The following is a 23,374-nucleotide window of genomic DNA, read 5'->3' as shown; positions in this document are numbered from 1 at the left end:
GCTTAAAGAAATCTAGACTAGTTATCACATATGTATTGCACAGACAAAATATCATCAAATTGTAAAGAAAAAAAGAACACTGTCCCAGGTACAGAGGAAGTCACTGATAATCATCAATAAACGAAGTCAGACCAAAGGAACTGCTGTAGCAACAGGTATATGTTATGTGTGCTTATGTAAATGTAGCATTAATTGACTATGAACTAGAAAGTGATCCAAGGTAATTCCAGAAAAAAAGTTAATGAGTAAAGTGAAAATTGACTTTTTCCACTCAGGTTTAAATGAAGGTATCTTAGAATATATTAAAGTGGTTTAAATGGTCAAGTATCCCAGAGTGTGAATGTGAAGAGAAGTAAGATGTTTGTACAGGAACAAAATGACATTTGGAAGCTAGAGTACAGAGAATGCTCAGGTTTCAAAACTATGATAAACAGCCATTACAAGAGAGTGCCCATATCTAGATCAGATACTAGTTGCCACAGTAACTCATAGTACCGAGAGACCACTAAGGCAGTTATCAAGACTGTAAGGCCATAATTAGATAAAGATTAGCCTACTCATTACAGTACAAACACAAAGCTCAGAACAAATGCAGCAAGACCTGGACAATATTCAGGCTTGGGCTGTCAAGTGGCAAGTAAAATTCACGCCACACAAATGCCAGGCAATGACCATCTCCAACAAGACCATTGCCCTTTGATGTTCAATGGCATTACCATCACTGAATCCAAAACTATCAATGTCCTGACCAGAAACTGAACTGGACTAGCTATATAAATACTGTGGCTACAAGAGCAGGTCAGAGGCTAGGAATCCTGCAGTGAGTAACTCACCTCCTGACTCCTCAAAGGTGGTCCACCATCTACAGGACACAAATCAGGAGTGTGACGGAATACTCCCCACTTGCCTGGGTGACTGTAGCTCCCACATTGAAGGGGCTTGACACTGTCCAGGTCAAAGCAGCCTGCTTGATTGGTACCACACCCACAAACATTCACTCCCTCCACCACTGTCACTCAGTAGCAGCAGTGTGTACCATCTACAAGATACACCGCAGGAATTCACCAAGGCTCTTTAGACAGCACCTTCCAAACCAACAATCACTACCATCTAGAAGGACAAGGGCAGCAGGTAGATGGGAACAGCACCACTTGGAAGATTCCCTCCAAGTCACTCACAATCCTGACTTGGAAATGTATCGCTGTTCCTTCACTGTCACTGTATCAAAATCCTGGAACTCCCTTCCTAACAGCACTGTGGATGTACCTACACCAAATAGACTGCAGCAGTTCAAGTTGGCAGCTCACCACTTTCTCAAGGACAACTAGGGATGGGCAATACACGCTGGCCTAGCCAGCAAAGCCCACATCCAGTGAATGAATTTTCAAAAATCTTGTAAATATCTCAAGCATGAGATCAGCTTGGTGGGATACTTGTGCAACTATGTGCAGCCCAAGTTAGCCAAATGTTGTAAGGGTAGAGTCTGGTTGCTCACGAAGTTAAAGTGCTCTTATAATAGCCAGAAGTCCCTTCCTCGTAATGGCAGCCCACAAAATTGCAAAGTACGGACTTTGTGAAGCAACACATTATATGGCACTACCACCATGCTAAACAGATCTAGCAACTCAAGACCTGGCATCCATGAGGCATTATGGGCCATCAGCAGCAGCAAAATTGTACTCAACCACAATGTGTAAACCTCATGGTCCAGCATATCCTCCACTCTACCATTACCACCAAGCCAGGGGATCAACCCTGGTTCAGTGAAGAGTGCAGGAAGGCATGCCAGGAGCAGCACCAGTCATACCTAAAATTGAGGTGTCAACCTAGTGAAGCTACTACACAGGGCTACTTGCGTGCCAAACAGCATAAGCTTAAGACACAGCCAAGCAATTCCACAACCAACGGATCAGATCTAAGCTCTGCAATGCTGCCACGTCCAGTCATGAATGGTGGCGGACAATTAAACAACTCACTGGAGGAGGGGGCTTCACAAATATCCCTATCCTCAATGATGGATAAGCCCAGCACATCAGTGCAAAAGATACGGCTGAAGCACTTGCTACAATCTTCAGCCAGAAGTGCTGAGTGGATGATCCATCTCAGCATCCTCCAGAGGTCCCAGCATCACAGGTGCCAGTGTTCAGCCAGTTTGATTCACTCCACGTGATATCAAGAAAAGGCTGAAGGCACTGGATACTACAAAGGCTATGGGCCATAAGAATATTGTGGCAATAGTACTGAAGACGTGTGCTGCGCCCCTAGCCATGTTGTTCCAATGCAGCATCAACACTGGCATCTACCTGGCAATGTGGAAAATTGCCCAGGTATGTCCTGTACACAAAATGCAGGACAAATCCAACTCAGCCAATTACTGCCCCATCATTCTACTCTCAATCATCAGTAAAGTGATGGAAGGGCACATCAACAGTGTTCTCAAGTGGCACCTGCTTAGTAATAATCCGCTCACAGGTGATCAGTTTGGGTTCTGCCAGGGCCACTCAGCTCCTGACCTCAAAACAGCCTTGGTTCAAACATGCACAAAAGAGCTGAACTCAAGAGGTGAGGTGAAAGGGACTGCCCCTGACATCAAGGCAGCATTTGACTGAATGTGGCATCAAGGAGTCCTAGCAAAACTGGAGTCAATGGGAAAATGTGAGGTGATGCACTTTGGCGGGAAGAATAGAGGAGCTGAATATTACTTAAATGGGGAAAGACTGCAGAAAGCTGCAGCACAAAGGGATTTGGGGGTCCTGATGCATGAATCATAAAAAGCTAGCATACAAGTTCAGCAGGTAATAGGCAAGGCAAATAGAATGTTGGCCTTTATTTTAAAGGGAATGGAATATAAAAATAGGGAAGTCTAACTAAAACTATACAAGGCACTAGTTAGACCATACATAGAACACGGTGCAAAAACAGAATTACCTGGAAAAACTCAGCAGGTCTGGCAGCATCAGCGGAGAAGAAAAGAGTTGACGTTTCGAGTCCTCATGACCCTTCAACAGAATTCTGTTGAAGGGTCATGAGGACTCGAAACGTCAACCCTTTTCTTCTCCGCCGATGATGCCAGACCTGCTGAGTTTTTCCAGGTAATTCTGTTTTTGTTTTGGATTTCCAGCATCCGCAGTTTTTTGTTTTTATTATAGAATACGGTGAACAGTTTTGGTCCCTTATCTAAGGAAAGATATACTTGCATTGGGGGCAGTCCAGAGAAGATTCACTAGGTTGACCCTAGGTATGGAGGGGTTTTCTTATGAGAGAGGTTGAGTAGGTTGGGACTGTACTCACTGGAGTTTAGAAGAATCAGAGGTGACCTTATTGAAACATATAAGATTCTTAGGGGGCTTGGCAGGGTAGAAGCTGAGAGGGTGTTTCCCACTCTGGGAGAGTCCAGGACCAGAGGGCATAATCTCAGACTAAGGGGTCGCCCATTTAAGACAGAGATGAGGAGGAATTTCTTCTCTCAGAGGGTAGTGAATCTGTGGAATTCTTTACCACAGAGGGGTGTAGAGGCTGAGTCATTTAGTATATTCAAGACTGAGACAGACAGATTTTTAATCAGTAAGGGAATCAAGGGTTATGGGGAAAAGGCAGGAAAGTGGAGTTGAGGATTATCAGATCAGCCATGATCTCATTAAATGGCAGAGCAGACTCAATGGGCCGAATGTCCTACTTCTGCTCCTACGTTTTATGGTCTTATGAATCAGGGGGAAAAGTCTCCGTTGGCTGACGTCATGCCTGGCAAAAAAGGAGATGATTGTGGTTATAGGAGGTCAATCATCTCAGTTCCAGGAAATCACTGCAGGAGTTCCTCAGGATAGTATCCTGGGCCCAACCATCTTCAGCTGCTTCATCAATGACCTTCTTTCCATCATAAAGTCAGAACTGGGGATGCTCGTTGATGATTCCACAATATCCAGCACCATTTGCAACTCCTCAGATACTAAAACAGTCTATGTACAAACGCAGCAGGTCCTGGATAATATCCAGCTTGGGCTGACAAGTGACAAGTAATACTTGCGCCACATAAGTATCAGGTAATGACCATCTCCAACAGGAGAACCTAACCATCACCCCATGACATTCAATTGTACTGCCATCGCTGAATCCTCTCCTATCAACATCCTGGGGGTTACCATTGACCAGAAACTGAACTGGACTGGTTACAAGAGCAGGTCAGAGGCTAGGAATCCTTTGGCGAGTAACTCACCTCCCGACTCCCAAAGCTGTCCACCATTTACAAGACACAAGTCAGGAGTGTGATGGAATGCTCTCCACTTGACTGGATGATGCCTCCAACAACACTCAAGAAGCTTGACACCGTCCAGGACAAAGCAGCCCACTTGATTGGCACTCCATCTATAAACATTCACTCCCCCCATCTCCGATGCATAGTGGCAGCAATGTGCACCATCTACAAGAGACACTGCAGGAACTCACCACGCTTCCTTAGCCAGCACCTTCCAAACCCATGACCACTACCATCCAGAACAACAAGGGCCGGAGACACATGGGAACACCACCACCTGGAAGTTCTCCTCCAAGCCACACACCATCCTGAGTTGAAAATATATCGCCATTCCTTCACTGTTGCTGGGGTAAAATCCTGTAACTCCCTCCCTAACTTAATTGTGGGTGTATCTGCACCACATGTACTGCAGCGGTTCAAGGTGGCAGCTCACCACCACCTTTTCAAGGGCAATTAGGAATGGGCAATAATGCTGGCCTAGCCAGCAAAGTCCACATCCCATAAATGATTTTTTTTTTTAAAAAAGCTTGTATTTATTGCTTAAATAAAAACAGAAAATGCTCGAAGTAACCAGCAGGTCAGGCAGCGTCTGTGGCGAGAGAAACAGTTGACGTTTCAGGTCGATGGCATTATCAGAACATCTGTATTGCTTGATCCTCGAGATATAATTTTCAGAACCATTTTGGGTCACATGTGACTTTATGTCATTAGCTGCAACATTTCTCAAACGTATATGGAGCATGCTTGAGATAGTTTTCCTCTTTTTTTCAAAGAAATTAAGCAAACACGAAAGCAGACAGGTCAATCCAGTCTGCAATAAAAGCAAAATACTGTGGATGCTGGAAATCTGAAACAGAAATAGAAAATGCTGGAAAAACTGAGCAGGTCTGAAGAAGTCATATGCACTCGAAATGTTAAATCTGTTTCTCTCTCCACAGATGCTGTCAGATCTGCTAATCTTTTTCCAGCATTTTCTCTTTTTATTTCAATCCAGTCTGCCTCCAAATTGTACCTTTCACATTGTTCAAGTTTTTGGTGACAATAAAGAAGAAAAACACAAGCTTTGGTTTGAATCAGTTATCCAATGAATCAAAGGTGTGATAAAATTTCCTGCAAACCATGATAGCTGTATACATGAAGAACAAGAAAATGACACTGAAATTATCACACCCAATACATTAATTTGACATCGGTAAAAAATAAGTACTAAATGATCATTGCCAAGATAAAGTTCCAGATATACAAATATAGACGCATACAGTTCTTCATTATTGCTTCAAAATGCTTTCACAACTTGTGCAATAATAAAATGTACCAAGGACAATGTTTCTAACGAGGCACTTGGACACCTTAACAATGTAAATACAAAGGCTCTAGAAGTATATCAAATTTCACAACCCTGCAACAGCAAACACAGTGTTGTTATTGATCTGACCATGGCTCAAAGACTATTAAATAAATTGTGATATGTAACCAACCTGGTTGATTCTGAGAAATCCTGCAATCAGAGCCACGTTGGAATTCTCCACTTATGTACCAGCTGAACTCTTGGCTAAAAGGGCAGTAGTCAGCTATCTCCACTGATCCACCATAGTACTGCAGCTCTCCCTCTCGTACACCATCAAGGTAGTCAAAATACTGTAGAAAATAAATGTAAGTCATTATTAACTAAATGATCACAATTTTTGCTTTGATGATAAAATTAAGAGCTGAAAGAAATGCAGGACAATATAGTAGATGATGCAAAGGCGGAATACAGCAGTTGTTGGAAAAATTAAATATAAACAGCAAATGCTTTCAAGAACGAGTTAACATTTATGCTGTGGCCTTTCGTCAGAACTAGAAAATATTACATTTCTGGGCATAACAAAGAGGGGAGAGAGGCAAATGGAACTCCTTTATTTTTCTTGCTGTCAGTCCATAAGCAGAGGTGTTTTAATTTTTGAAATAGGCTGTGGCGTGTTGGTGATGACGCAGCAAGACAAGGTTGGTATAGAGAGACTCGGTCCACTCAACAGGTGATGGTAGGAATGTTCAGGTTTAGACTTGAGGCAGGCTTTGTTGTCAGCCTGGAGCCCTGCTTTGGTGTTGACAGGCTGGATATTAATAGTTGATTTACTTGGAGTCCAGGAATGTAACATTAAAAGTTTTCAAAGCAGCTTAGGTCATGTGATGTTGCCCACTGATGAGTCAGTTTCAGATAAACAATCAAATCAGTTTCTATTGAACTCCTTTCAAGTGAAGCAGCACTTCACTTGCACTTCCCTCAATTTAGTCTACTTCATTAGCTACTCCCATGCGGTTTCCTCTACAATGGAGAGACCAAACGTAGACTGGGTGACCGCTTTGTGGAACACCTTCGGTCTGTCCGCAAGCATGACCCAGACCTCCCTGTTGCTTGTCATTTCAACACACCACCTGCTCTCATGCCCAAATGTCCGTCCTTGGCCTGCTGCAATGTTCCAGTGAAGCTCAACGCAAACTGGAGGAACAACACCTCATCTTCCGATTAGGCACTTTACAGCCTTCTGGACTTAACATCGAGTTCAACAACTTCAGATCATGAACTCTCTCCTCCATCCCCACCCTCTTTCTTCTAATAATTTATAATTAAAAAAAAAATTTAATATATTTTTCTTTTCCCATCTATTTCTATTATTTTAAATTTATTTCCATCCATTGTTTTATCTCCACCTTTTAGTCCATTTCGATTCTTCCCCGCCACCGCCCCCCGCCCCCCCCCAGGGCCGTCTGTCACTTGCTCATCCTGCTTTCTACCCTTAAAGTCACCATTAGCACATTCCTTAGTTAATATCACCACTGTCAACACCCCTTTGTCTATGACATCTTTGGCCATATCTTCCTTGCCTCCACCTACCACTGGCCCTCTATCCAGCTCTACCTGTCCCACCCCCCTCAAACAGCTTATATTTCACCTCATTTCTATTTTTCTTTAGTTCTGACGAAGAGTCATACGGACTCGAAACAGTAACTGTATTCCTCTCCGCAGATGCTGTCAGACCTGCTGAGTTTTTCAGCTATTTTTGTTTTTATTTCAGATTTCCAGCATCTGCAGTATTTTGCTTTTAAATCAGTTTCTAAGTCTCTGGTCAAAATCCATTGTTCACCTTAGGATGCAGAAGGTGGCTATTAGTACTCCACAGTTATCACAAGTTTAGATGGCTCGCACTTTGTTATAAGTCCAGGCTGAGGAAGCAGATTGCTGTCCCCTTGTTTCATTGATTGTAATGGATCCACAGTGATAGGCGTGAGATTCCACAAAGTTGAGGGTTGAGCTTTTTCCTGTAATTATTGTTGGGAGTTTTCAGAACTGTAGCCAACTTGCAAATCATGTGACCTACAGCAGCCATGGTTTTGGTCCAGCAAAGTCTATTTTTTAAAATAAGCTGAAAGTAAGGTTTGATTTAAACAGTTTATGATCTCTTTCATGTCTTATGGATATGACAAAGGTTTTAAGCAAGTATAGAGGCAGGTAAAAGATGGAGGGAAGGAAAGCACAAATGGGTAAGTCTGTAATAGGGTGAAAGGCAGAACTGATTAAATGACAAAAGGGATGATGGTGCAAGGCAAAAGATGGTAATGGGACAAGTAAAGAAACAGAAGATGGATCTTGAACAGCTGTAAATTGCAACTGTAGAATCATTATCTGCACCTGTTCTCCAAAAAAATAGAACCAGTTATGATGATCTGAAATTGTGGAACTCAATGTTGAGTTTGGAAGATTGTAAAGCGTATAAGTAGATTCATGTTGTCTTTTATCAGGGAAAGAAGAGACATTTGCTTCAGGAAATAGAAATACCCTGATAGAAGCCAACTGCATTATGAGTTCATGACTTGGAACATGTTTTATTCAACGGCAATTAGGCTTCAAATATAACATCTCATTTTACAATGATTTTTTAAAAAAGTTATATTCATTTACAAGATCTGGGCTCACCATCATTTATTGCCCATTTCTAGTTGCCCTTGAAAAGATGGTGGCGAAATGCCTGCTGTTCCATTGCAGTCTGTTATGATCACAGCCAGTGTTAATTGCTGCATAAACCAAATCCCAGAGGGAAGCTTGGCTTGCAGGCCATAACCTTTTTACTGTATTCTGAAAACTAGAAGACAACGCACCGATCTCAGCAGTAAGAGGTGTGGTACACTTTGGGATTTATAAAATTATGAGTAAAAGGTTTATTAACAAAAATAAAAGAAAACTTAAGCACACAAGGTTACAGTTACATAATTAAGGTTAGTCTTATAAAACATTCCTCCAAAAACTCTCTACTTGGCCAAACCCATAAGTAAACATCTTTCAGACAACACTCCCTTACAGACGTCTACTATGAAATCCAGTAATATTACACAAGGCAAACTCCTGTAGCTTCAATAAAGGCACACCACATGAATTTTACCCTGACCCACTCTGTCGGGGAATCCACTTCGGAATAAAACCACTTGCTGCAGCCCAAGACTTTTCTGACTTGACTAGACGGGTGATTCAAACTGCATCCTCTTTCAGTCTAGAGCTCCAGCTACAGCTCAAACAGGTGGAGATAGGTGGAGAAATACGCCCCCCCCGCCCCCACCCACCCCGGCCACTTTTCATTTCAGTTCCATTGTTCTCACACCTCTTTGAAACTCAAACATTTCCAATATAAGATGTTTCACGTTTCCACCTTGTCCTTGCTTTCGGGTCAATAAAATATAATCACCCCATTATGGTTTACTTATGGAACTCCTGTAAGATGCAAACATGTTTTTTGCACCTCTGACTCCCCTTTCAAGTAAACTCAACTTATCTAAAAATGCAAATATTAGATCTAACCTATTTACTTGTACCTCAAACTTAATACCTCCATCCCTCTTCATGTTTCAAACCCCCCAGACAACCTGACTCCTATCAAACTCTGCCCAGTTTAATTAAATCACATACATACACAGACACCCAAACTTCTTTACAGAATAACACAATATTCCCCAAAATATTCTTTTAAAAATTGATCCATTCTCACAAGTCCAAGTGGTAAAGCCCACAGTGTTGTTAGGAAGGAAGTTGCAGGGTTTTGACCTAGCAAGAGTGAAGATCAGCCATATAGTTCCAAGTCAGGATGGTATAAGGGGAACTTGCAGGTGGTGGTGTTTCCATGCAGCAATTGCTCTTGTCCTTCTAGGTGGTAGAGGTTGCAGGTTTGAGAGATGCTGTTGAAGAAGCCTTGGCAAGTTATTGCAGTGTATTTTGTACATACACACTGCTGCCAACGTGTGCCCGTGTTGGAGGCTGTGAACATTTAAAATAGTGTTGGGATGCCAATCAAGCAGACTGCTTTGTCTCAGAAGGTGCCAAGCTTCTTGAGTGTTGTTGGAGCTGCAGTCATCCAGACAATTGGGGGGTATTTCATCACACTTCTGATTTGACGCTCTGGGGAGTCAGGAGGTGATTTACTCGCCAAACAATTCCCAACCTCTCAACTGCTCTTATAGTCACATTATTTACGGCGCTGGTCCAATTAAGTTACCCAAGGATGTTGATGGTGGTGTAGTTGACTAAGGTAATGTCATTGAATATTCTGAGGTGGTGGTTAAACTCTATCTTGATGGAGATGATCATTGTCTGGCATTTAAATGGCCAAATAAGTCATGTAACACATCAGCCCAAAGCTGAATATTGTTCACGTGTTCTGCATGGGGGAATGGACTGCTCCATATTCTAAGCAATTGTGAATGAAGATATTCACTGCATAATCATCAGCAAGCATCCTCACTTTTGACCATATTCTGTTTATTCTGTATCTTTTTCCTTTTGCGGAATAATGAGGAAATGTTGGAAGGATTAGCTGGCTGTTTGAACGGTATCATGAACACTCTTTCTGTGGTTGACAAGTCCTGGTGTGGGACTTGAACCAGAAGCTTCTGGCTCAGAGGCTAGGGTGCTACTTACAGAGCTTCAGGACTTCATTTTGACCATATGATGGAGGTAAGATCATTGATGAAGCAGGTGAAGATAGTTGGGTCTAGGACACTGCCCTGAGGATTCCTGCAGAGATGTCCTGGTCTGATATGATTGGCCTCCAATAACAGCAACTAACTTCCTCTGCGCTCAGTATGACCCCAGCCCATTGAGTTCAAGTAAACTAGAGCTCTTTGGTGCACACTCAAATGCTGCTTTGATGTCAACAGCAGTGATTTTCACCTCACCGCTGGAATTCAGCTTGTTTGTCCATGTTTTAACAAGGCTGTAATGAGATCTGGATCAAGTAATCCCGGCAGAACCTAAATTGCGATCGCTGAATCAGGTATTGGTAAGCGTTGCTTAAAAGCATCATAGACAAGATCTCTAAATACATTGCTGATGACGGACTCAATTGGATTGCTCCTGCTTTCTGTGGGCAATTTTGGTTTTTGTCAGTGTTGTAGCTGTACTGGGGATGTAAGGGAGGGGCAGCACCTCTCACAGGTGGGCTCGCCACACTCTTTGAAGTGGCTCTTCCTGTATTGGTCCTCACCTTCACCCAGCTCGCACCTTTGGCTCTTTGCAGCTGTTAGCATGCGACAGCTGCCATATTTCGCTAAAATGTTTCGATGAGTGAGCCAAAGCAGGTAAGGGTGGCTGTCAGGGCTCCTACCCTCAATGACTTAGGAATTTGCCTACCCTCGCATGTGAAGGCTAATTCCGGTGGACTGGATGGTGAGACCAATCCAAACTCCAACAGTCTTGAAGGCAGGCCAGCACCATGTTATGGAACGTGTAGAGACCATCAAGATACTCTGGCTCTGGCCACCCACTGCATCTGGATCTATCACCAGCTGTATAGACTCATATTGCCACTGGACCAAGATAGGTCAGGATGAGAGAGTGAGAATGATGATGTGAAACTCTCCCTCACCATAATCCAATTCACACACAAGTCATGTTCATCATCTGTCATCCATCAGCTATCTGTCACAAGTCCCATGGTGATGGACGAGTGACGAAACAGCAGGTTTGGGTTCACTGGGAGCTGTAGCCACAAACCTGCACACAGGCAGATCAGGCCATAGGGTCATTTTCACTGGAATGAAGCAGAAGTGGAACTCAGCAGCCCCCAGAGTGACTGGGCAACCCTTTCAGGACCACACTGCTCACCTCCTTAGTCTGAGGAAGGGGCTCAAAAAAGGTGCCCTAAGCATTGTCTGCCTCACCTCCCTTGCCAGCAGGCTGCTGCTGGCAGGGAGCCCATCAACATAGTGATAAGCCAATCTCAAAAAAGAAAGTAAAAGTGACACTGGTCACCATTGGAACATGAAAAGTGCGCACCCTCTTAGGCAACGCCACAGCCAATAGACTGGAGAAAAGAACTGCTCTTGTCAATAGAGAGCTGGCTAGGTACAATGTCCAGATCACCTCCCCAGTCACTGAGCCTTGCCTACCTATGGAAAGTCAGTCAAGGAAATTGGTGGTTACACATTCTTTTGGAGTGGCGGAATGGTCGTGGAAAAGGGGAAGGTGCAAAGCTAGTCTTGGCCCTACCTCTCATAAGCATCAAGATTGGTTCAATGAAAACAATGAGGTAATCCAGAACCTATTAGGGGAGAAATATTGCCTTTACAGAGTTTTTCTCAAGTGACAAGTCATCATTATCCAAGGACGACACCTACTGAAATATCTACAGGATTGACCAATGCAAGTTCTGAGAGAAGCAAAATACTTTGCTGAATCAGAAAGCAGGCAAATTTCAGTCATGTGCAAACCTCAAAGCCTGGAAGAGATTCTACCATACTCTGAAATTTGTCTACAGGCCCCAGTTTACTTGTTCATCACCAATCCTTGGTGCTGACAGGTCAAGAATGGTTACAGAAAAAGGCCAAATTCTAGAAGGGTGAGCAAAGTACTTTAACCACATCCTCAATCAGCCTTAATCCATCAAAAAAGAAGCAATCAACAGGCTGCCACAGGTTGCCATCAACTGCTCTCTTGATGACTCTTCCACATAGTTAGAAATGATGAACACAATCAAACTCCTGTCTAGCAGCAAAGTTCCAGGAGCTGATGCTATCCCAGCTGAAGTCTACAAGACTGGAGATCAATGCCTGATCAAGAAGCTCTTTCAGTGTATATGGGAGCAAGGAACCATCCTACATGAATACAGAGATGCCTCCATTGTCTAAGTAGAAAGGAACTCGCCAATCTTGTGACTATTGTAGAGGAATCTCACTCCTCTCCATCGCCCGCAAAACATTCGCCAGAATCCTTCTGTATCACTTACTGCAACATTTCGACCAGGATCTGCTACCAGAGTCAGTGCGGTTTCAGAAAAGGTTGAGGAACCACTGATACAGTGTTTGCAGCTAGGCAATTCCAGGAGAAATGCCAAGAACAGAATATGGACCTCTACACCACATTTATTGAACTGACCAAGGCCTTTGATACAGTCAGCGGAAAGGGCTTTTGGAAGGTAATGGAGAAATTCAGCTGTCCTGAGAAATTCATCACAATGGTTCAACAGCTCCGTGAGGGCATGTTCACACGTGTCCCGGACGATGGCAAGTCTTTTGACCCATTCCCTGATAGTGTTGTCTGTGACATCTTTTGATGATCTGCTTCTATCACTGCTTGTTTGTCCCTACAACCACACCCCCCCCTCCACTTCTCTCCCCCCACCCAAACCACCGCCCCCCCTCCCCCACACATCTTAAACCAGCTTATATTTCACCCCTTCCTTGGATTCACCTAGTTCTGTTGAAGGGTCATGAGGACTCGAAACGTCAACTCTTTTCTTCTCCGCCGATGCTGCCAGACCTGCTGAGTTTTTCTAGGTAATTCTGTTTTTGTTTTTGTTATGCGACAACATAGCCTTGCGAGCAGCCAGAAGAAAGCTGAAGCAATGTACCAGTCTGCTCCAGGAAAGCCCTATCTCAAGCCCAAAGTTTCAGCCCATGACCAGAACCTGTCAGCAGTTCACTCATCTCAGCAGCACTCTCTCTCAAACTGGCTAGATTAACAAGACACATGCAAGAATTGCCAAAGCAATTCAGCAGACTATGAATATCAGTTTAAGAATGAAGAGGAGTAGGTTTGCCTACCATGCCAAGAAGCCCAACCACTTTCACTTGAGCTGCCTTCAGAAGCTTCTGAAGATCAGATGGCAGGACAAAATATCAGACACAGAGCCATAGTGAGACAGTCACAACTGTGCTGAGCTGGTCATATAGCAAGAATGCTTGACATTCACTTATCAAAGCAAATTTTCTTTAACAGCTTGAATCTGGGGTGCGCTCTCATGGCCGTCAACAGAAGCACTACAAGGACACTCTGAAGGAGTTTTGATATTGACTTTGAGACTTGGAAGAAGCTCATCCAGGATCACTGTAACTAAATTTAAAAAATGGTGCTGCCTCCTTCAAAAGCAAGTGCCTATCAGAGGCAGAGAGAAAACGCAAGCAGAGGAAATCCTGAGCCAGCAACTCGTCCAAAACTCAATAGTTTGTGGTATCCTGTCCCATTTGCATCAGAACCTTCTAGGCGTAGATTGCCCTTCAGTCACCTACATACCCACCAGAACCCTACCAAACACGTCAGATAATGAGCAGGCCATTTTCACTTCCAAGGACGAATAAGAGCTATATTGGAAGAGCTTGAATAGAGCTGGGGATATTCTGGGGCTCAGATCTTCAACAAGACAGCCAGAATTTTGTCAGGACAAACAATAGTATGGCTCTACGTATATCATATGTTCCGATTCAGGCAGGGGAAAGAAACAAATCTTTTAGTTCCAACAGGAAATGATTGGAAGATATCTCTCACTACTCCAGTTCCAACTTAAATACCACCCCACCTCCCCCAACCAAATAAGTAATTCCAAATGCAAGAATAAATCTGAAAATACACTTTCTTTGCAACTTATATTGTCATACAGCTTAGAATGATAAATTTTAAAATAAGCCGATGACCAATTCTAATTTGGAGGAAAGATTAATTTCAGCTGTGGTGGTTGAGGGTCGAATCTTTTGCAGCCGTGGCTTACTAAAAACTTCACACACACGATGCTAGCCCAGGTGCAAAAATAGAAGGATTCCATTTTACCTGATACTCGGATGGTAGATGCGTTGGGTACTTTTCTAAATTACATACTGCCACAGCCTTCTGATCCTGTCGACATGTCAACTGTAATGGAGATGCCCTCTGTGTGTCACAATATGGAGTTACACTCTTATTCCTGAAGAGAAATATTCAATGTAATTGCTTTACACAAACTTCTATTTTCAGTTTTCACATTCTATTTTTAAGCATAGAAATGAGTAGTATAAACTAATTTTTAAACTTTTAAATTACATTAAATCAATCTTATTCTGGTTTCACTTTGAACCATATTCAAGAGAACTTTTATCAAGGGCAATTTTGGGTAGTTGAAAATACAATAATGTTACATACTAAGCATCAATGCTTATGGAAACAATTGCTTAAGCAGAAGAAACCAACTACAGGGTGAAGGTGAAGAGTGAAAAAAAGCTACTTTGGATCCCATCATCTTTCAAAAGAAGTCAGTTGATGTATCATGTGACAAATTGGAAAACTGCCCTATTACAGTTTGTTAGAATATTTGTGCTCCATATAATTACTCATAGCTTTTTAGTACTGCAAAACTTTAACCAACTATATCATATCTAACTTTCTTGAAGGCCTTAATTTTAACTCTTACATAATTTTGTTTAAACCAAGCAACAGGAATACACTGGATATTAGATGATCTTTTCCCAGAGAATATTGAGCCACTGGATTAAATTACTGGTTGATGTGGTAAATGCTGACTCCCTGCATGCCTTCAAAAGGGAACCAAACCAGTTCTTCAAGAGGGCAGAGTTTGCATCATATAGAATTCAAGTATCTTTATGTATAAAACACATGGCCCATTTATCTCCTGGACTGGCTTTGATTGCCTGAGGAGATTGGAGAGAAAGTTTCCAGGGTATTATTTTCCATTGTTGTCCATGTGTTTCTGTTTTATTGTGTCTCCTAGGTGATTACAAACCTACAGGGAAGGGAAGAGGGAGCATGATGTAAAGAAGTGTCCAATCATGATGCTCCTGCCATCATAGTGCAGGGTGAGCTTAATGGAACAGTTGATTTTTATTTGCCCATCAATTTTGCACAGTCACAAATGTTTCTGAATGGGGGACAAGGTACTGAACACACAAAAGCAGTCTACCTTTTCTTTAATTAATTATAAAGAGACACTGTGTTGTCCCAGTGTCAACAGACAGGAAGAAAAACAAAACATACCCTTTTCAGAGGGTACAACTAACAAAGGACTGAAACAAAAACAAATAAAACTTATAACCAAAATAACATTCACATTATAACTCAAACATTCCAGTCCCTGTGTTGCCCACCGGTCGCAGAAGGCCTTAAACATACCGACGGATATGGCCTGTTCCTTCTCCAGGGCCACCCACGCATGGACAAGGCCACAGAAGGAAGCAGGCATCCGGATCAACCACCCCAATGGGCCGTGTCCAACCTGGACCTGTGGATGGCCAAGAAAAGGACTCATTCACATTGATGCTGACTGTTTAAAGCAGAGCTAATCTTACTACCTAACAAGCATACAAGATGTGTGCAGCCGGGTGATTAGAAATAATTAACAAACGCTAAGCTGATAGCTATTTAAGTTTATACTCCATGGCACTTAAATTGCTTGAGCCCTTTCTGGCTATTGACAGTGATGTCTGTGTTCATAGGGTCCCATTTCCAGTTTTCCCTGAAAGTGAACAAATTTTGTAGTTAGGTATTACAAAAGCCACCCTGGTGTTTGTAAAATCTAATGAATGACTGGTCTGCCACTGTAAGAAGAATTTCAAGTGAGTCAATGAATATTTCTTTGTGATGTTCTTTTTGTATTCACCACACACAAAAGGGGAGTGCGGTTTAAAAATGAGCTGGACATTCCTCGATCTTTAGTATCTTCTTGCTTTAATGCTACTGTAGGAACAAAATCCCCTCCAACTGGGAAATTTATGGACCATAATTTCAAACCCACGGGCATGTTTTGACCTCATGATTGGAACTATAAATTTCAAAAAGATATGCTGCAGTCAGTAGTATAGAGCGGGGCAGCAAGGGGTTAATTCGGATGTTTAGTGAAAAACAGTGACTCACCAAAAGGGTTTGGACATTAACTTTGGAGCCAGGTGCTGTTACGTGACTAATGCAATCAAGAAATCTGATTACCCAATACAATGGCACGAAGGACATATCATCAATACAATACACTCAAGGAATTATTCAACCACCACAGGCAATAGTACTGGAATAGGGTCATTAACTTTGGAGCCAGGTGCTGTTACTGTGCCACCTCAAACAGCAGAAGAATTGCTCATACAATGAGAACTGATAATATTCAAAACAAAAACAAAAATACCTGGAAAAACTCAGCAGGTCTGACAGCATCTGCGGAGAGGATCACAGTTAACATTTCGAGTCCATATTACTCTTCAACAGAACATATTTCCTGTTGTTCCAATGTCCTTTTAGTTAATTCCATGCAAAGTCTAGACAAATGTCATCAGCTCCTGCTGGTTGAAACAATGCAGGGTTTTCCATGGAAGATGTATCCCGATGAATATTATCAGTTAGAAGCAAAAAAACTGCAGATGCTGGAAATCTAAAACAAAAACAAAAATACCTGGAAAAACTCAGCAGGTCTGACAGCATCTGTGGAGAAAACACGGTTAACGTTTTGAGTCCGTATGACTCTTCAACAGAACTAAGGAAAAATAAAAAAAGAGGTGAAATATAAGCTGGTTTAAGGTGGGGTGGGTGGGACAAGTAGAGCTGGATAGAGGGCCAGTGATAGGTGGAGATAACCAAAAGATGTCATAGACAAAAGGACAAAGAGGTGTTGAAGCTAATGATATTATCTAAGGAATGTGATAATAAAGGTACAGATAGCCCTAGTGGGGGTGGGGTGGGGGGAAGGGATCGAAATAGTCTAAAAGGCAAAATAAAACAATGGATGGAAATACATTTAAAAATAATGGAAATAGGTAGGAAAAGAAAAATCTATATAAATTATTGGAAAAAAAAGTGGGGGGGGGGGGAAAATCGGAAATGAGGCGGGGATGGAGGAGAGAGTTCATGATCTAAAATTGTTGAACTCAATATTCAGTCCGGAAGGCTGTAAAATGCCTAGTCGGAAGATGAGTTGCTGTTCCTCCAGTTTGCGTTGAGCTTCACTGGAACAATGCAGCAGGCCAAGGACGGACATGTGGGCATGAGACCAGGGTGGAGTGTTGAAATGGCAAGCGACAGGGAGGTCTGGGTCATGCTTGCTGACAGACCGAAGGTGTTCCGCAAAGTGGTCACCCAGTCTGCGTTTGGTCTCTCCAATGTAGAGGAAACTCCTTTCACTTCCTCCAAATAAAAGGTGTGGCTATGGGTACCCACATGGGCCCCAGTTATGCCTGTCTCTTTATGGGGTATGTGGAACAAATTGTTCCAGTCCTACTCCGGCCCCCTCCCACAACTCTTTCTCCGGTACATTGATGATTGCTTCGGTGCTGCTTCATGCTCTCGTCGGGACCTGGAAAAATTTATTAATTTTGCTTCCAATTTCCACCCCTCCATCATTTTCACATGGTCCGTCTCTGACACTTCCCGTCCCCTCCTTGACCTCTCTGTCTCAATTTCTGGTGATAGACTGTCCACCAATTTCATTACAAGCCTACCGAGTCCCACAGCTACCTCGGCTACAGCTCTAAGGAGTCCATCCCATTCTCTCAGTTCCTTCGCCTCCGTCGCATCTGTTCTGATGATACCACTTTCAAAAACAGTTCCTCTGACATGTCTTTCTTAACCGAGGTTTTCCACCTACGGTGGTTGACAGGGCCCTCAAACGTGTCTTGCCCATCTCCCGCGCATCCGCCCTCACAGCTTTCTCTCCCTCCCAGAACCGTGATAGGGTCCCCCTTGTCCTCACTTATCATCCCACCAGCCTCCATATTCAAAGGATCATTCTCCGCCATTTCCGCCAACTCCAGCATAATGCCACCACCAAACACATCTTCCCTTCGCCCCCCCCTGGCGGCATTCCGCAGGGATCGTCCCCTCCAGGACACCCTGGTCCACTCCTCCATCACCCCCTACACCTGAACCCCCTCCCACGGCACCTTCCCATGCAACCGCAGATGGTGCAACACCTGCCCCTTTACTTCCCCTCTCCTCACCGTTCAAGGGCCCAAACATTCCTTTCAAGTGAAGCTGTATTTCACTTGCACTTCCCTCAATTTATTCTATTGCGTTTGCTGCTCCCAATGCGGTTTCCGCTACACTGGAGAGACCAAATGCAGACTGGGTGACCGCTTTATGGAACATCTTTGGTCTGTCCGCAAGCATGACCCAGACCTCCCTTATAGCTTGCTATTTCAACACTCCGCCCTGCTCTCATGCCCACATGTCCATTCTTGGCCTGCTGCATTGTTCCAGTGAAGCTCAATGCAAACTAGAGGAACAGTACCTCATCTTCCGACTAGGCACTTTACAGCCTTCCGGACTGAATATTGAATTCAACAATTTTAGATCATGAACTCTCTCCTCCATCCCCACCCCCTTTCCAATCCCCCTTTTTTCCAATAATTTATATAGATTTTTCTTCTCCCACATATTTCCATTATTTTTAAATGTATTTCCATCCATTGTTTTATCTTTGCCTTTTAGTCTATTTCGATCCCTTCCCCCCACCCCACCCCCACTAGGGCTATCTGTACCTTTATTATCACATTCCTTAGATAATATCATCAGCTTCAACACCTCTTTGTCCTTTTGTCTATGACATCTTTTGGTTATCTCCACCTATCACTGGCCCTCTATCCAGCTCTACTTGTCCCACCCCCCCCCCTTAAATCAGCTTATATTTCACCTCTTTTCTATTTTTCCTTAGTTCTGTTGAAGCGTCATACGGACTCGAAACGTTAACCGTGTTTTCTCCACAGATGCTGTCAGACCTGCTGAGTTTTTCCAGGTATTTTTGTTTTTGTTTTAGATTTCCAGCATCTGCAGTTTTTTTGCTTTTAATTGATAATATTCGTCGGGATACATCTTCCATGGAAAACCCTGCATTGTTTCAACCAGCAGGAGCTGATGACATTTGTCTAGACTTTGCATAGAATTAACTAAAGGGACATTGGAACAACAGGAAATATGTTCTGTTGAAGAGTCATATGGACTGAAAACTTTAACCGTATTCCTCTCTGCAAATGCTGTCAGACCTGCTGAGTTTTTCCAGGTATTTTTGTTTTTGTTTTGGATTTCCAGCATCTGCAGTTTTTTGCTTTTATCTTAGGAAATATGTTATGACGTGTCTGAGTTAAATTATTATAAAAGCTGAGCAGATCTGAGCATCTGAGCTGCAGATGGAAGAAGGGTCATGTTTGGTCACTTTGACTCAGGCCTACAGTCAAAACCGGACAGACCAGTTGTGTTGAGGATTGTAAGTTTTAGCCAAATTGTAGTGATATTGGTCTGAGGATTTTGGAGCGAAATCTTGGTGTTTGTTGCCAGTACCCTGTAACTTGTTTCAGCCATATCTCAGTGATATTGGTCCGAGGGCTTTTTTCTTAAGGTTTCAGGGCAGGACGTGATGTTTTGCCTGTGTTTTTGTAAGTTTTAACCGAGTGGTGGTGACTTTGTGTCGGGTACTGGGAATAGGTTGTTTTAAATTTTGAGTTTTGTACTGTGGGGCTGTGGGTGATTCAATAAAGCAATTGTGAATTATCAGATGAAACTTGTCTTGCTGGTCATTCTGTTCAAGCCAAACACTTGTGAATCTGGTGTCACGAACTTTGAGTGTGGGGAGGGTCTCTGAGGGGAAAGGGAACCCCTATACTACTAAGGCAGGAGGTAAGCAAAAGCTTGTCATTCTCTTACAAAAGATTTCCTTCACGGTTTGGGGTTGCAAGGTTATGAGATTACCGGAGATTCAGAATTTTTTACTGTTATATAAGAAAAATATTACAATCTGGCTAAAACTGCCATTTTTTGGTCTTTCTTCATTTAACATTACTCTTAACAAACATGATTCCTGATTTTTAGCCTGACTCAGTTTGTCAGCATGATGTCTACTGTCAATTGATGAGGGTCATGAATGCAGAGTGCAATTCTGTACCAGTTATTGTTCACCCAGTTGTACATTATCCCCAATACTTTATTTATAAGATCCTATTTCAGTTGCTTGCAAGTAAAGGCTTGCCTATGGCAGGGGAATCTTTCTTTTGAGTAATAGGTATTGGGAAGCTATGCAAATTATAATTAATAAAGCTAAGCATGCCACCACCCAAGCATCATTAGTCATCATTTTTGGCACTACTCTCTCATTACATCAACCCATTAAACTGCTGAGAGTCATTAGGGGCACTATATTTAAAAATATATATTCACACATAACATAATGCTCACATCTTCCGTTGTCGGTCAATCCAGAACTTGCAGCTTTTCGTTACAAAGTCACAGCCCATACCTTCACCCCACTCCAGTCTCTCTGCCATGCTGTAATTGGCTTTGTACCAGCTGGGGGTAGTGGTGGGTGGGAATTGTGGTAGGAAAGAGGAAAGAAATTGCTATAATTAAAACTTTTAAAGGAGATTGCCACATATTTGTACCATACAAAAATTAAGCCATTTCGATATAGCTGAGCTTCAAACGCAGAATTCCTACAAATTTACCGTTTTTGATCATAAGCCATTTTATTCTGGTGACTTGTTCAGGTACCTACATAGAGCTTTTCATACGCCCTGATCATTGATTGCTCTTTTATAATTAATATCATAGACAGATTTTAAGATTATAACATCATTACATCAACTTTCTACAAAGCATGGCTTAGTATTAATGGATGCCTGACTGACCTAGACGTAAGTAATATTGGAAGACAGAGAAGACTTAGATAATAGGATAGAGTTATTTTTCCTTTTCCTATTCACTTCATGTGTCACTCACCTTGTGTGACAACCTCAAAGGTAGCAGCATCCTATCTCAACATAAAATGGAAGACAGAGGAAGAATACCATTCGGAGTCAACCGTATTCATATGTAGACCCTAAACTGGTTTCAGTAATTATACTGTAATTACAGTAATTATACCACATAATTATATTTCTAATTGCATGTTGATACACAATGTTTTTAGCTGTGCATTAAAAGAGTAAAGAACTTGTACGTGCATTGAACGTTGTCATATTCTCATGGTATCTTAAAGTACTTTGCAGCCAGCGGATTGACATGGAAGTGGCTGGAGTCCAATCCTACTTGGACTTCTGAGGGCAGTAAAGCCAAACAACTTCTGGTTTGCTCCTGAAAATGATGTAGCACTTTGGGTTCGTAACTGGTTTTAATGTACTGATTATGTTACTTGATTCCAAAGCCTGGACTAATAATGGAGAAAATCTGGAAATAAACACTGATATCAGTAGAAGTATTTGTGAACCTGTTAGATTGGCATAAAAGTCCAACTGATGTTCTTCTGGAAACAAAACTTGCCATCTGTAGCTTGACTAATCTATGTAACTCCAGTCCCACATGAATGCGGTTGACTCTTATTGGCCCTCTGAAATAGTGCAGCAAGCCACTCAGTTGCATCTAATCTAAACAATGAAGATTTAGTAATAAACACAGGTCTTGTAAATGGCATTAAAGCCTGAGAATGCTTTTTAAACTTGGGTTGAAACTGCATTGCAAAAGTGTCCAGGTAGTCCAATGGATCTGCTGGAGCCTTTAGAAATTGAATTTTAGATAATTACAAGGAAGTACCAATGCTCCCATAATACAGTAATGGCAAAACGAGCTGCTTGGGAAGTGAACGCTGCACAGACATCCTAGCCTGTGAAAACTCTTTTGCTGCTGACCTCAGCACAACAGTCAATCACTGCTGATGTTCCGATGTGCTGACTGCATAACTCACCTCTGAAATCTGAGACCAGAAGCTACAGCAATACCTATGTCTTAGATACAGATGTGTCAAGAAGTAATCATATTATAAACAAATTGTTCAATTGTACATTTCTAAATTTAAATCCATGTAAAGTTTGGATCTGCAACTCCTTCAATTTCAGAATTTGTTAAATTGCATTTTATCTTCCATTTATTTGCTTTATCATGTGATCCAAAAAGATTTGTCACAACCTAATCAGTTGGCTTTCCAAAAGCAAATGAGAGAGAGAAGGGGCATTCTCAGTAAATTGCATCCTGCATCAAGCAAGTCTGAAAAGTAGATTCATTGTTTTCTAACAACATTTTCTTTCTAATTTAAAATATTCTGAAAAGCTATAAAGCCCCAAGAATTGAAGTACTGCCCAACACCTGGGGGTTCTGCTTGAATCATCTGCAGAAGGGTCATAAATGCCCGAAATGAGTATTTCATTTTTCCAGTGTTCACACTTTTGTTTTTAATCATTATTAATTCAAATATTTTGATTTAATTTGAATAAAAAAGTTTGTCCCAAGTTACTGTACAGTGTAAAAGTCTGCTTACACCTCATTCATCTTACCCGGTATCTTCTAACGCTGCCAAGGTTAACCTGGAGAATACTCTGTTCTGTGTGTGAGATCCTGTCATTGCTTCATTCTGGATGGAAAAAAAAGAACAAAATGTAATATAGAACTTAAAAGGCTAATCAAAGCATTCTGTTGTCCCCATTGTTAGATTTTCTTTCAGGATCCACTCACAGGAGCCTCGGGGCGGAGCGGGAGCTCGCAGGAGCCTAGGGGCTGAGGGGGAGCTTGGAGGAGACGCAGGGCTCAGCGGGAGCTCAGGGGAGACCCAGGGCTGAGCGGTAGCTTGGAGGAGACACGATGCTGAGTGGGAGCTCAGGGGAGACACGGGGCTCAACAGGGGTTAGGGGGAGACATGGTGCTGAATGGGAACGCGGAGGAGACGCGGGGCTGAGCGGGAGTGCGGAGGATTTGCGGGGCTGAGTGGGAGCCTGGAGGAGACACGGGGCTGGGTGAGAGCTCAGAGGAGATGCGGGGCTCAGCGAGAGCTCGGAGAATACACAGGCCTCGGCGAGAGTTCAGAGGAGACTAGGAGCTAAACACTGCCACTGCTGGATTTCAAAAACAGAAATCGAGATGTGATATCACAAGATGGT

At 42.6% G+C, this 23,374-nt stretch overlaps 1 protein-coding gene across 4 annotated transcripts in view; it reads right to left on the bottom strand.

The window, feature by feature from the left end:
- The window catches only part of lmln (leishmanolysin-like (metallopeptidase M8 family)), a 106,768-nt gene that overhangs the window by 9,921 nt on the left and 73,473 nt on the right, over nucleotides 1-23,374 (bottom strand). For all 4 annotated transcript variants that reach the window (XR_005944618.1, XM_041201611.1, XM_041201608.1 and 1 more), the window contains 4 exons: nucleotides 22,775-22,851; nucleotides 20,688-20,798; nucleotides 14,322-14,454; nucleotides 5,731-5,890 (listed from right to left, as the gene is read on the bottom strand). Coding sequence is in view for 3 of the 4 variants with exons in the window: in XM_041201611.1 (XP_041057545.1) it covers nucleotides 5,731-5,890; nucleotides 14,322-14,454; nucleotides 20,688-20,798; nucleotides 22,775-22,851 (481 nt within the window). In the remaining variant the exon portion in view is untranslated. The remainder of the gene's footprint in view (nucleotides 1-5,730; nucleotides 5,891-14,321; nucleotides 14,455-20,687; nucleotides 20,799-22,774; nucleotides 22,852-23,374) is intronic.

The sequence above is a fragment of the Carcharodon carcharias genome, chromosome 12 (genome assembly GCF_017639515.1).
Source record: "Carcharodon carcharias isolate sCarCar2 chromosome 12, sCarCar2.pri, whole genome shotgun sequence".
NCBI lineage: Eukaryota > Metazoa > Chordata > Chondrichthyes > Lamniformes > Lamnidae > Carcharodon > Carcharodon carcharias.
The sequence above is the reverse complement of the archived record's forward strand: the minus strand, read 5'-3'. Positions and strand labels throughout refer to the sequence as shown.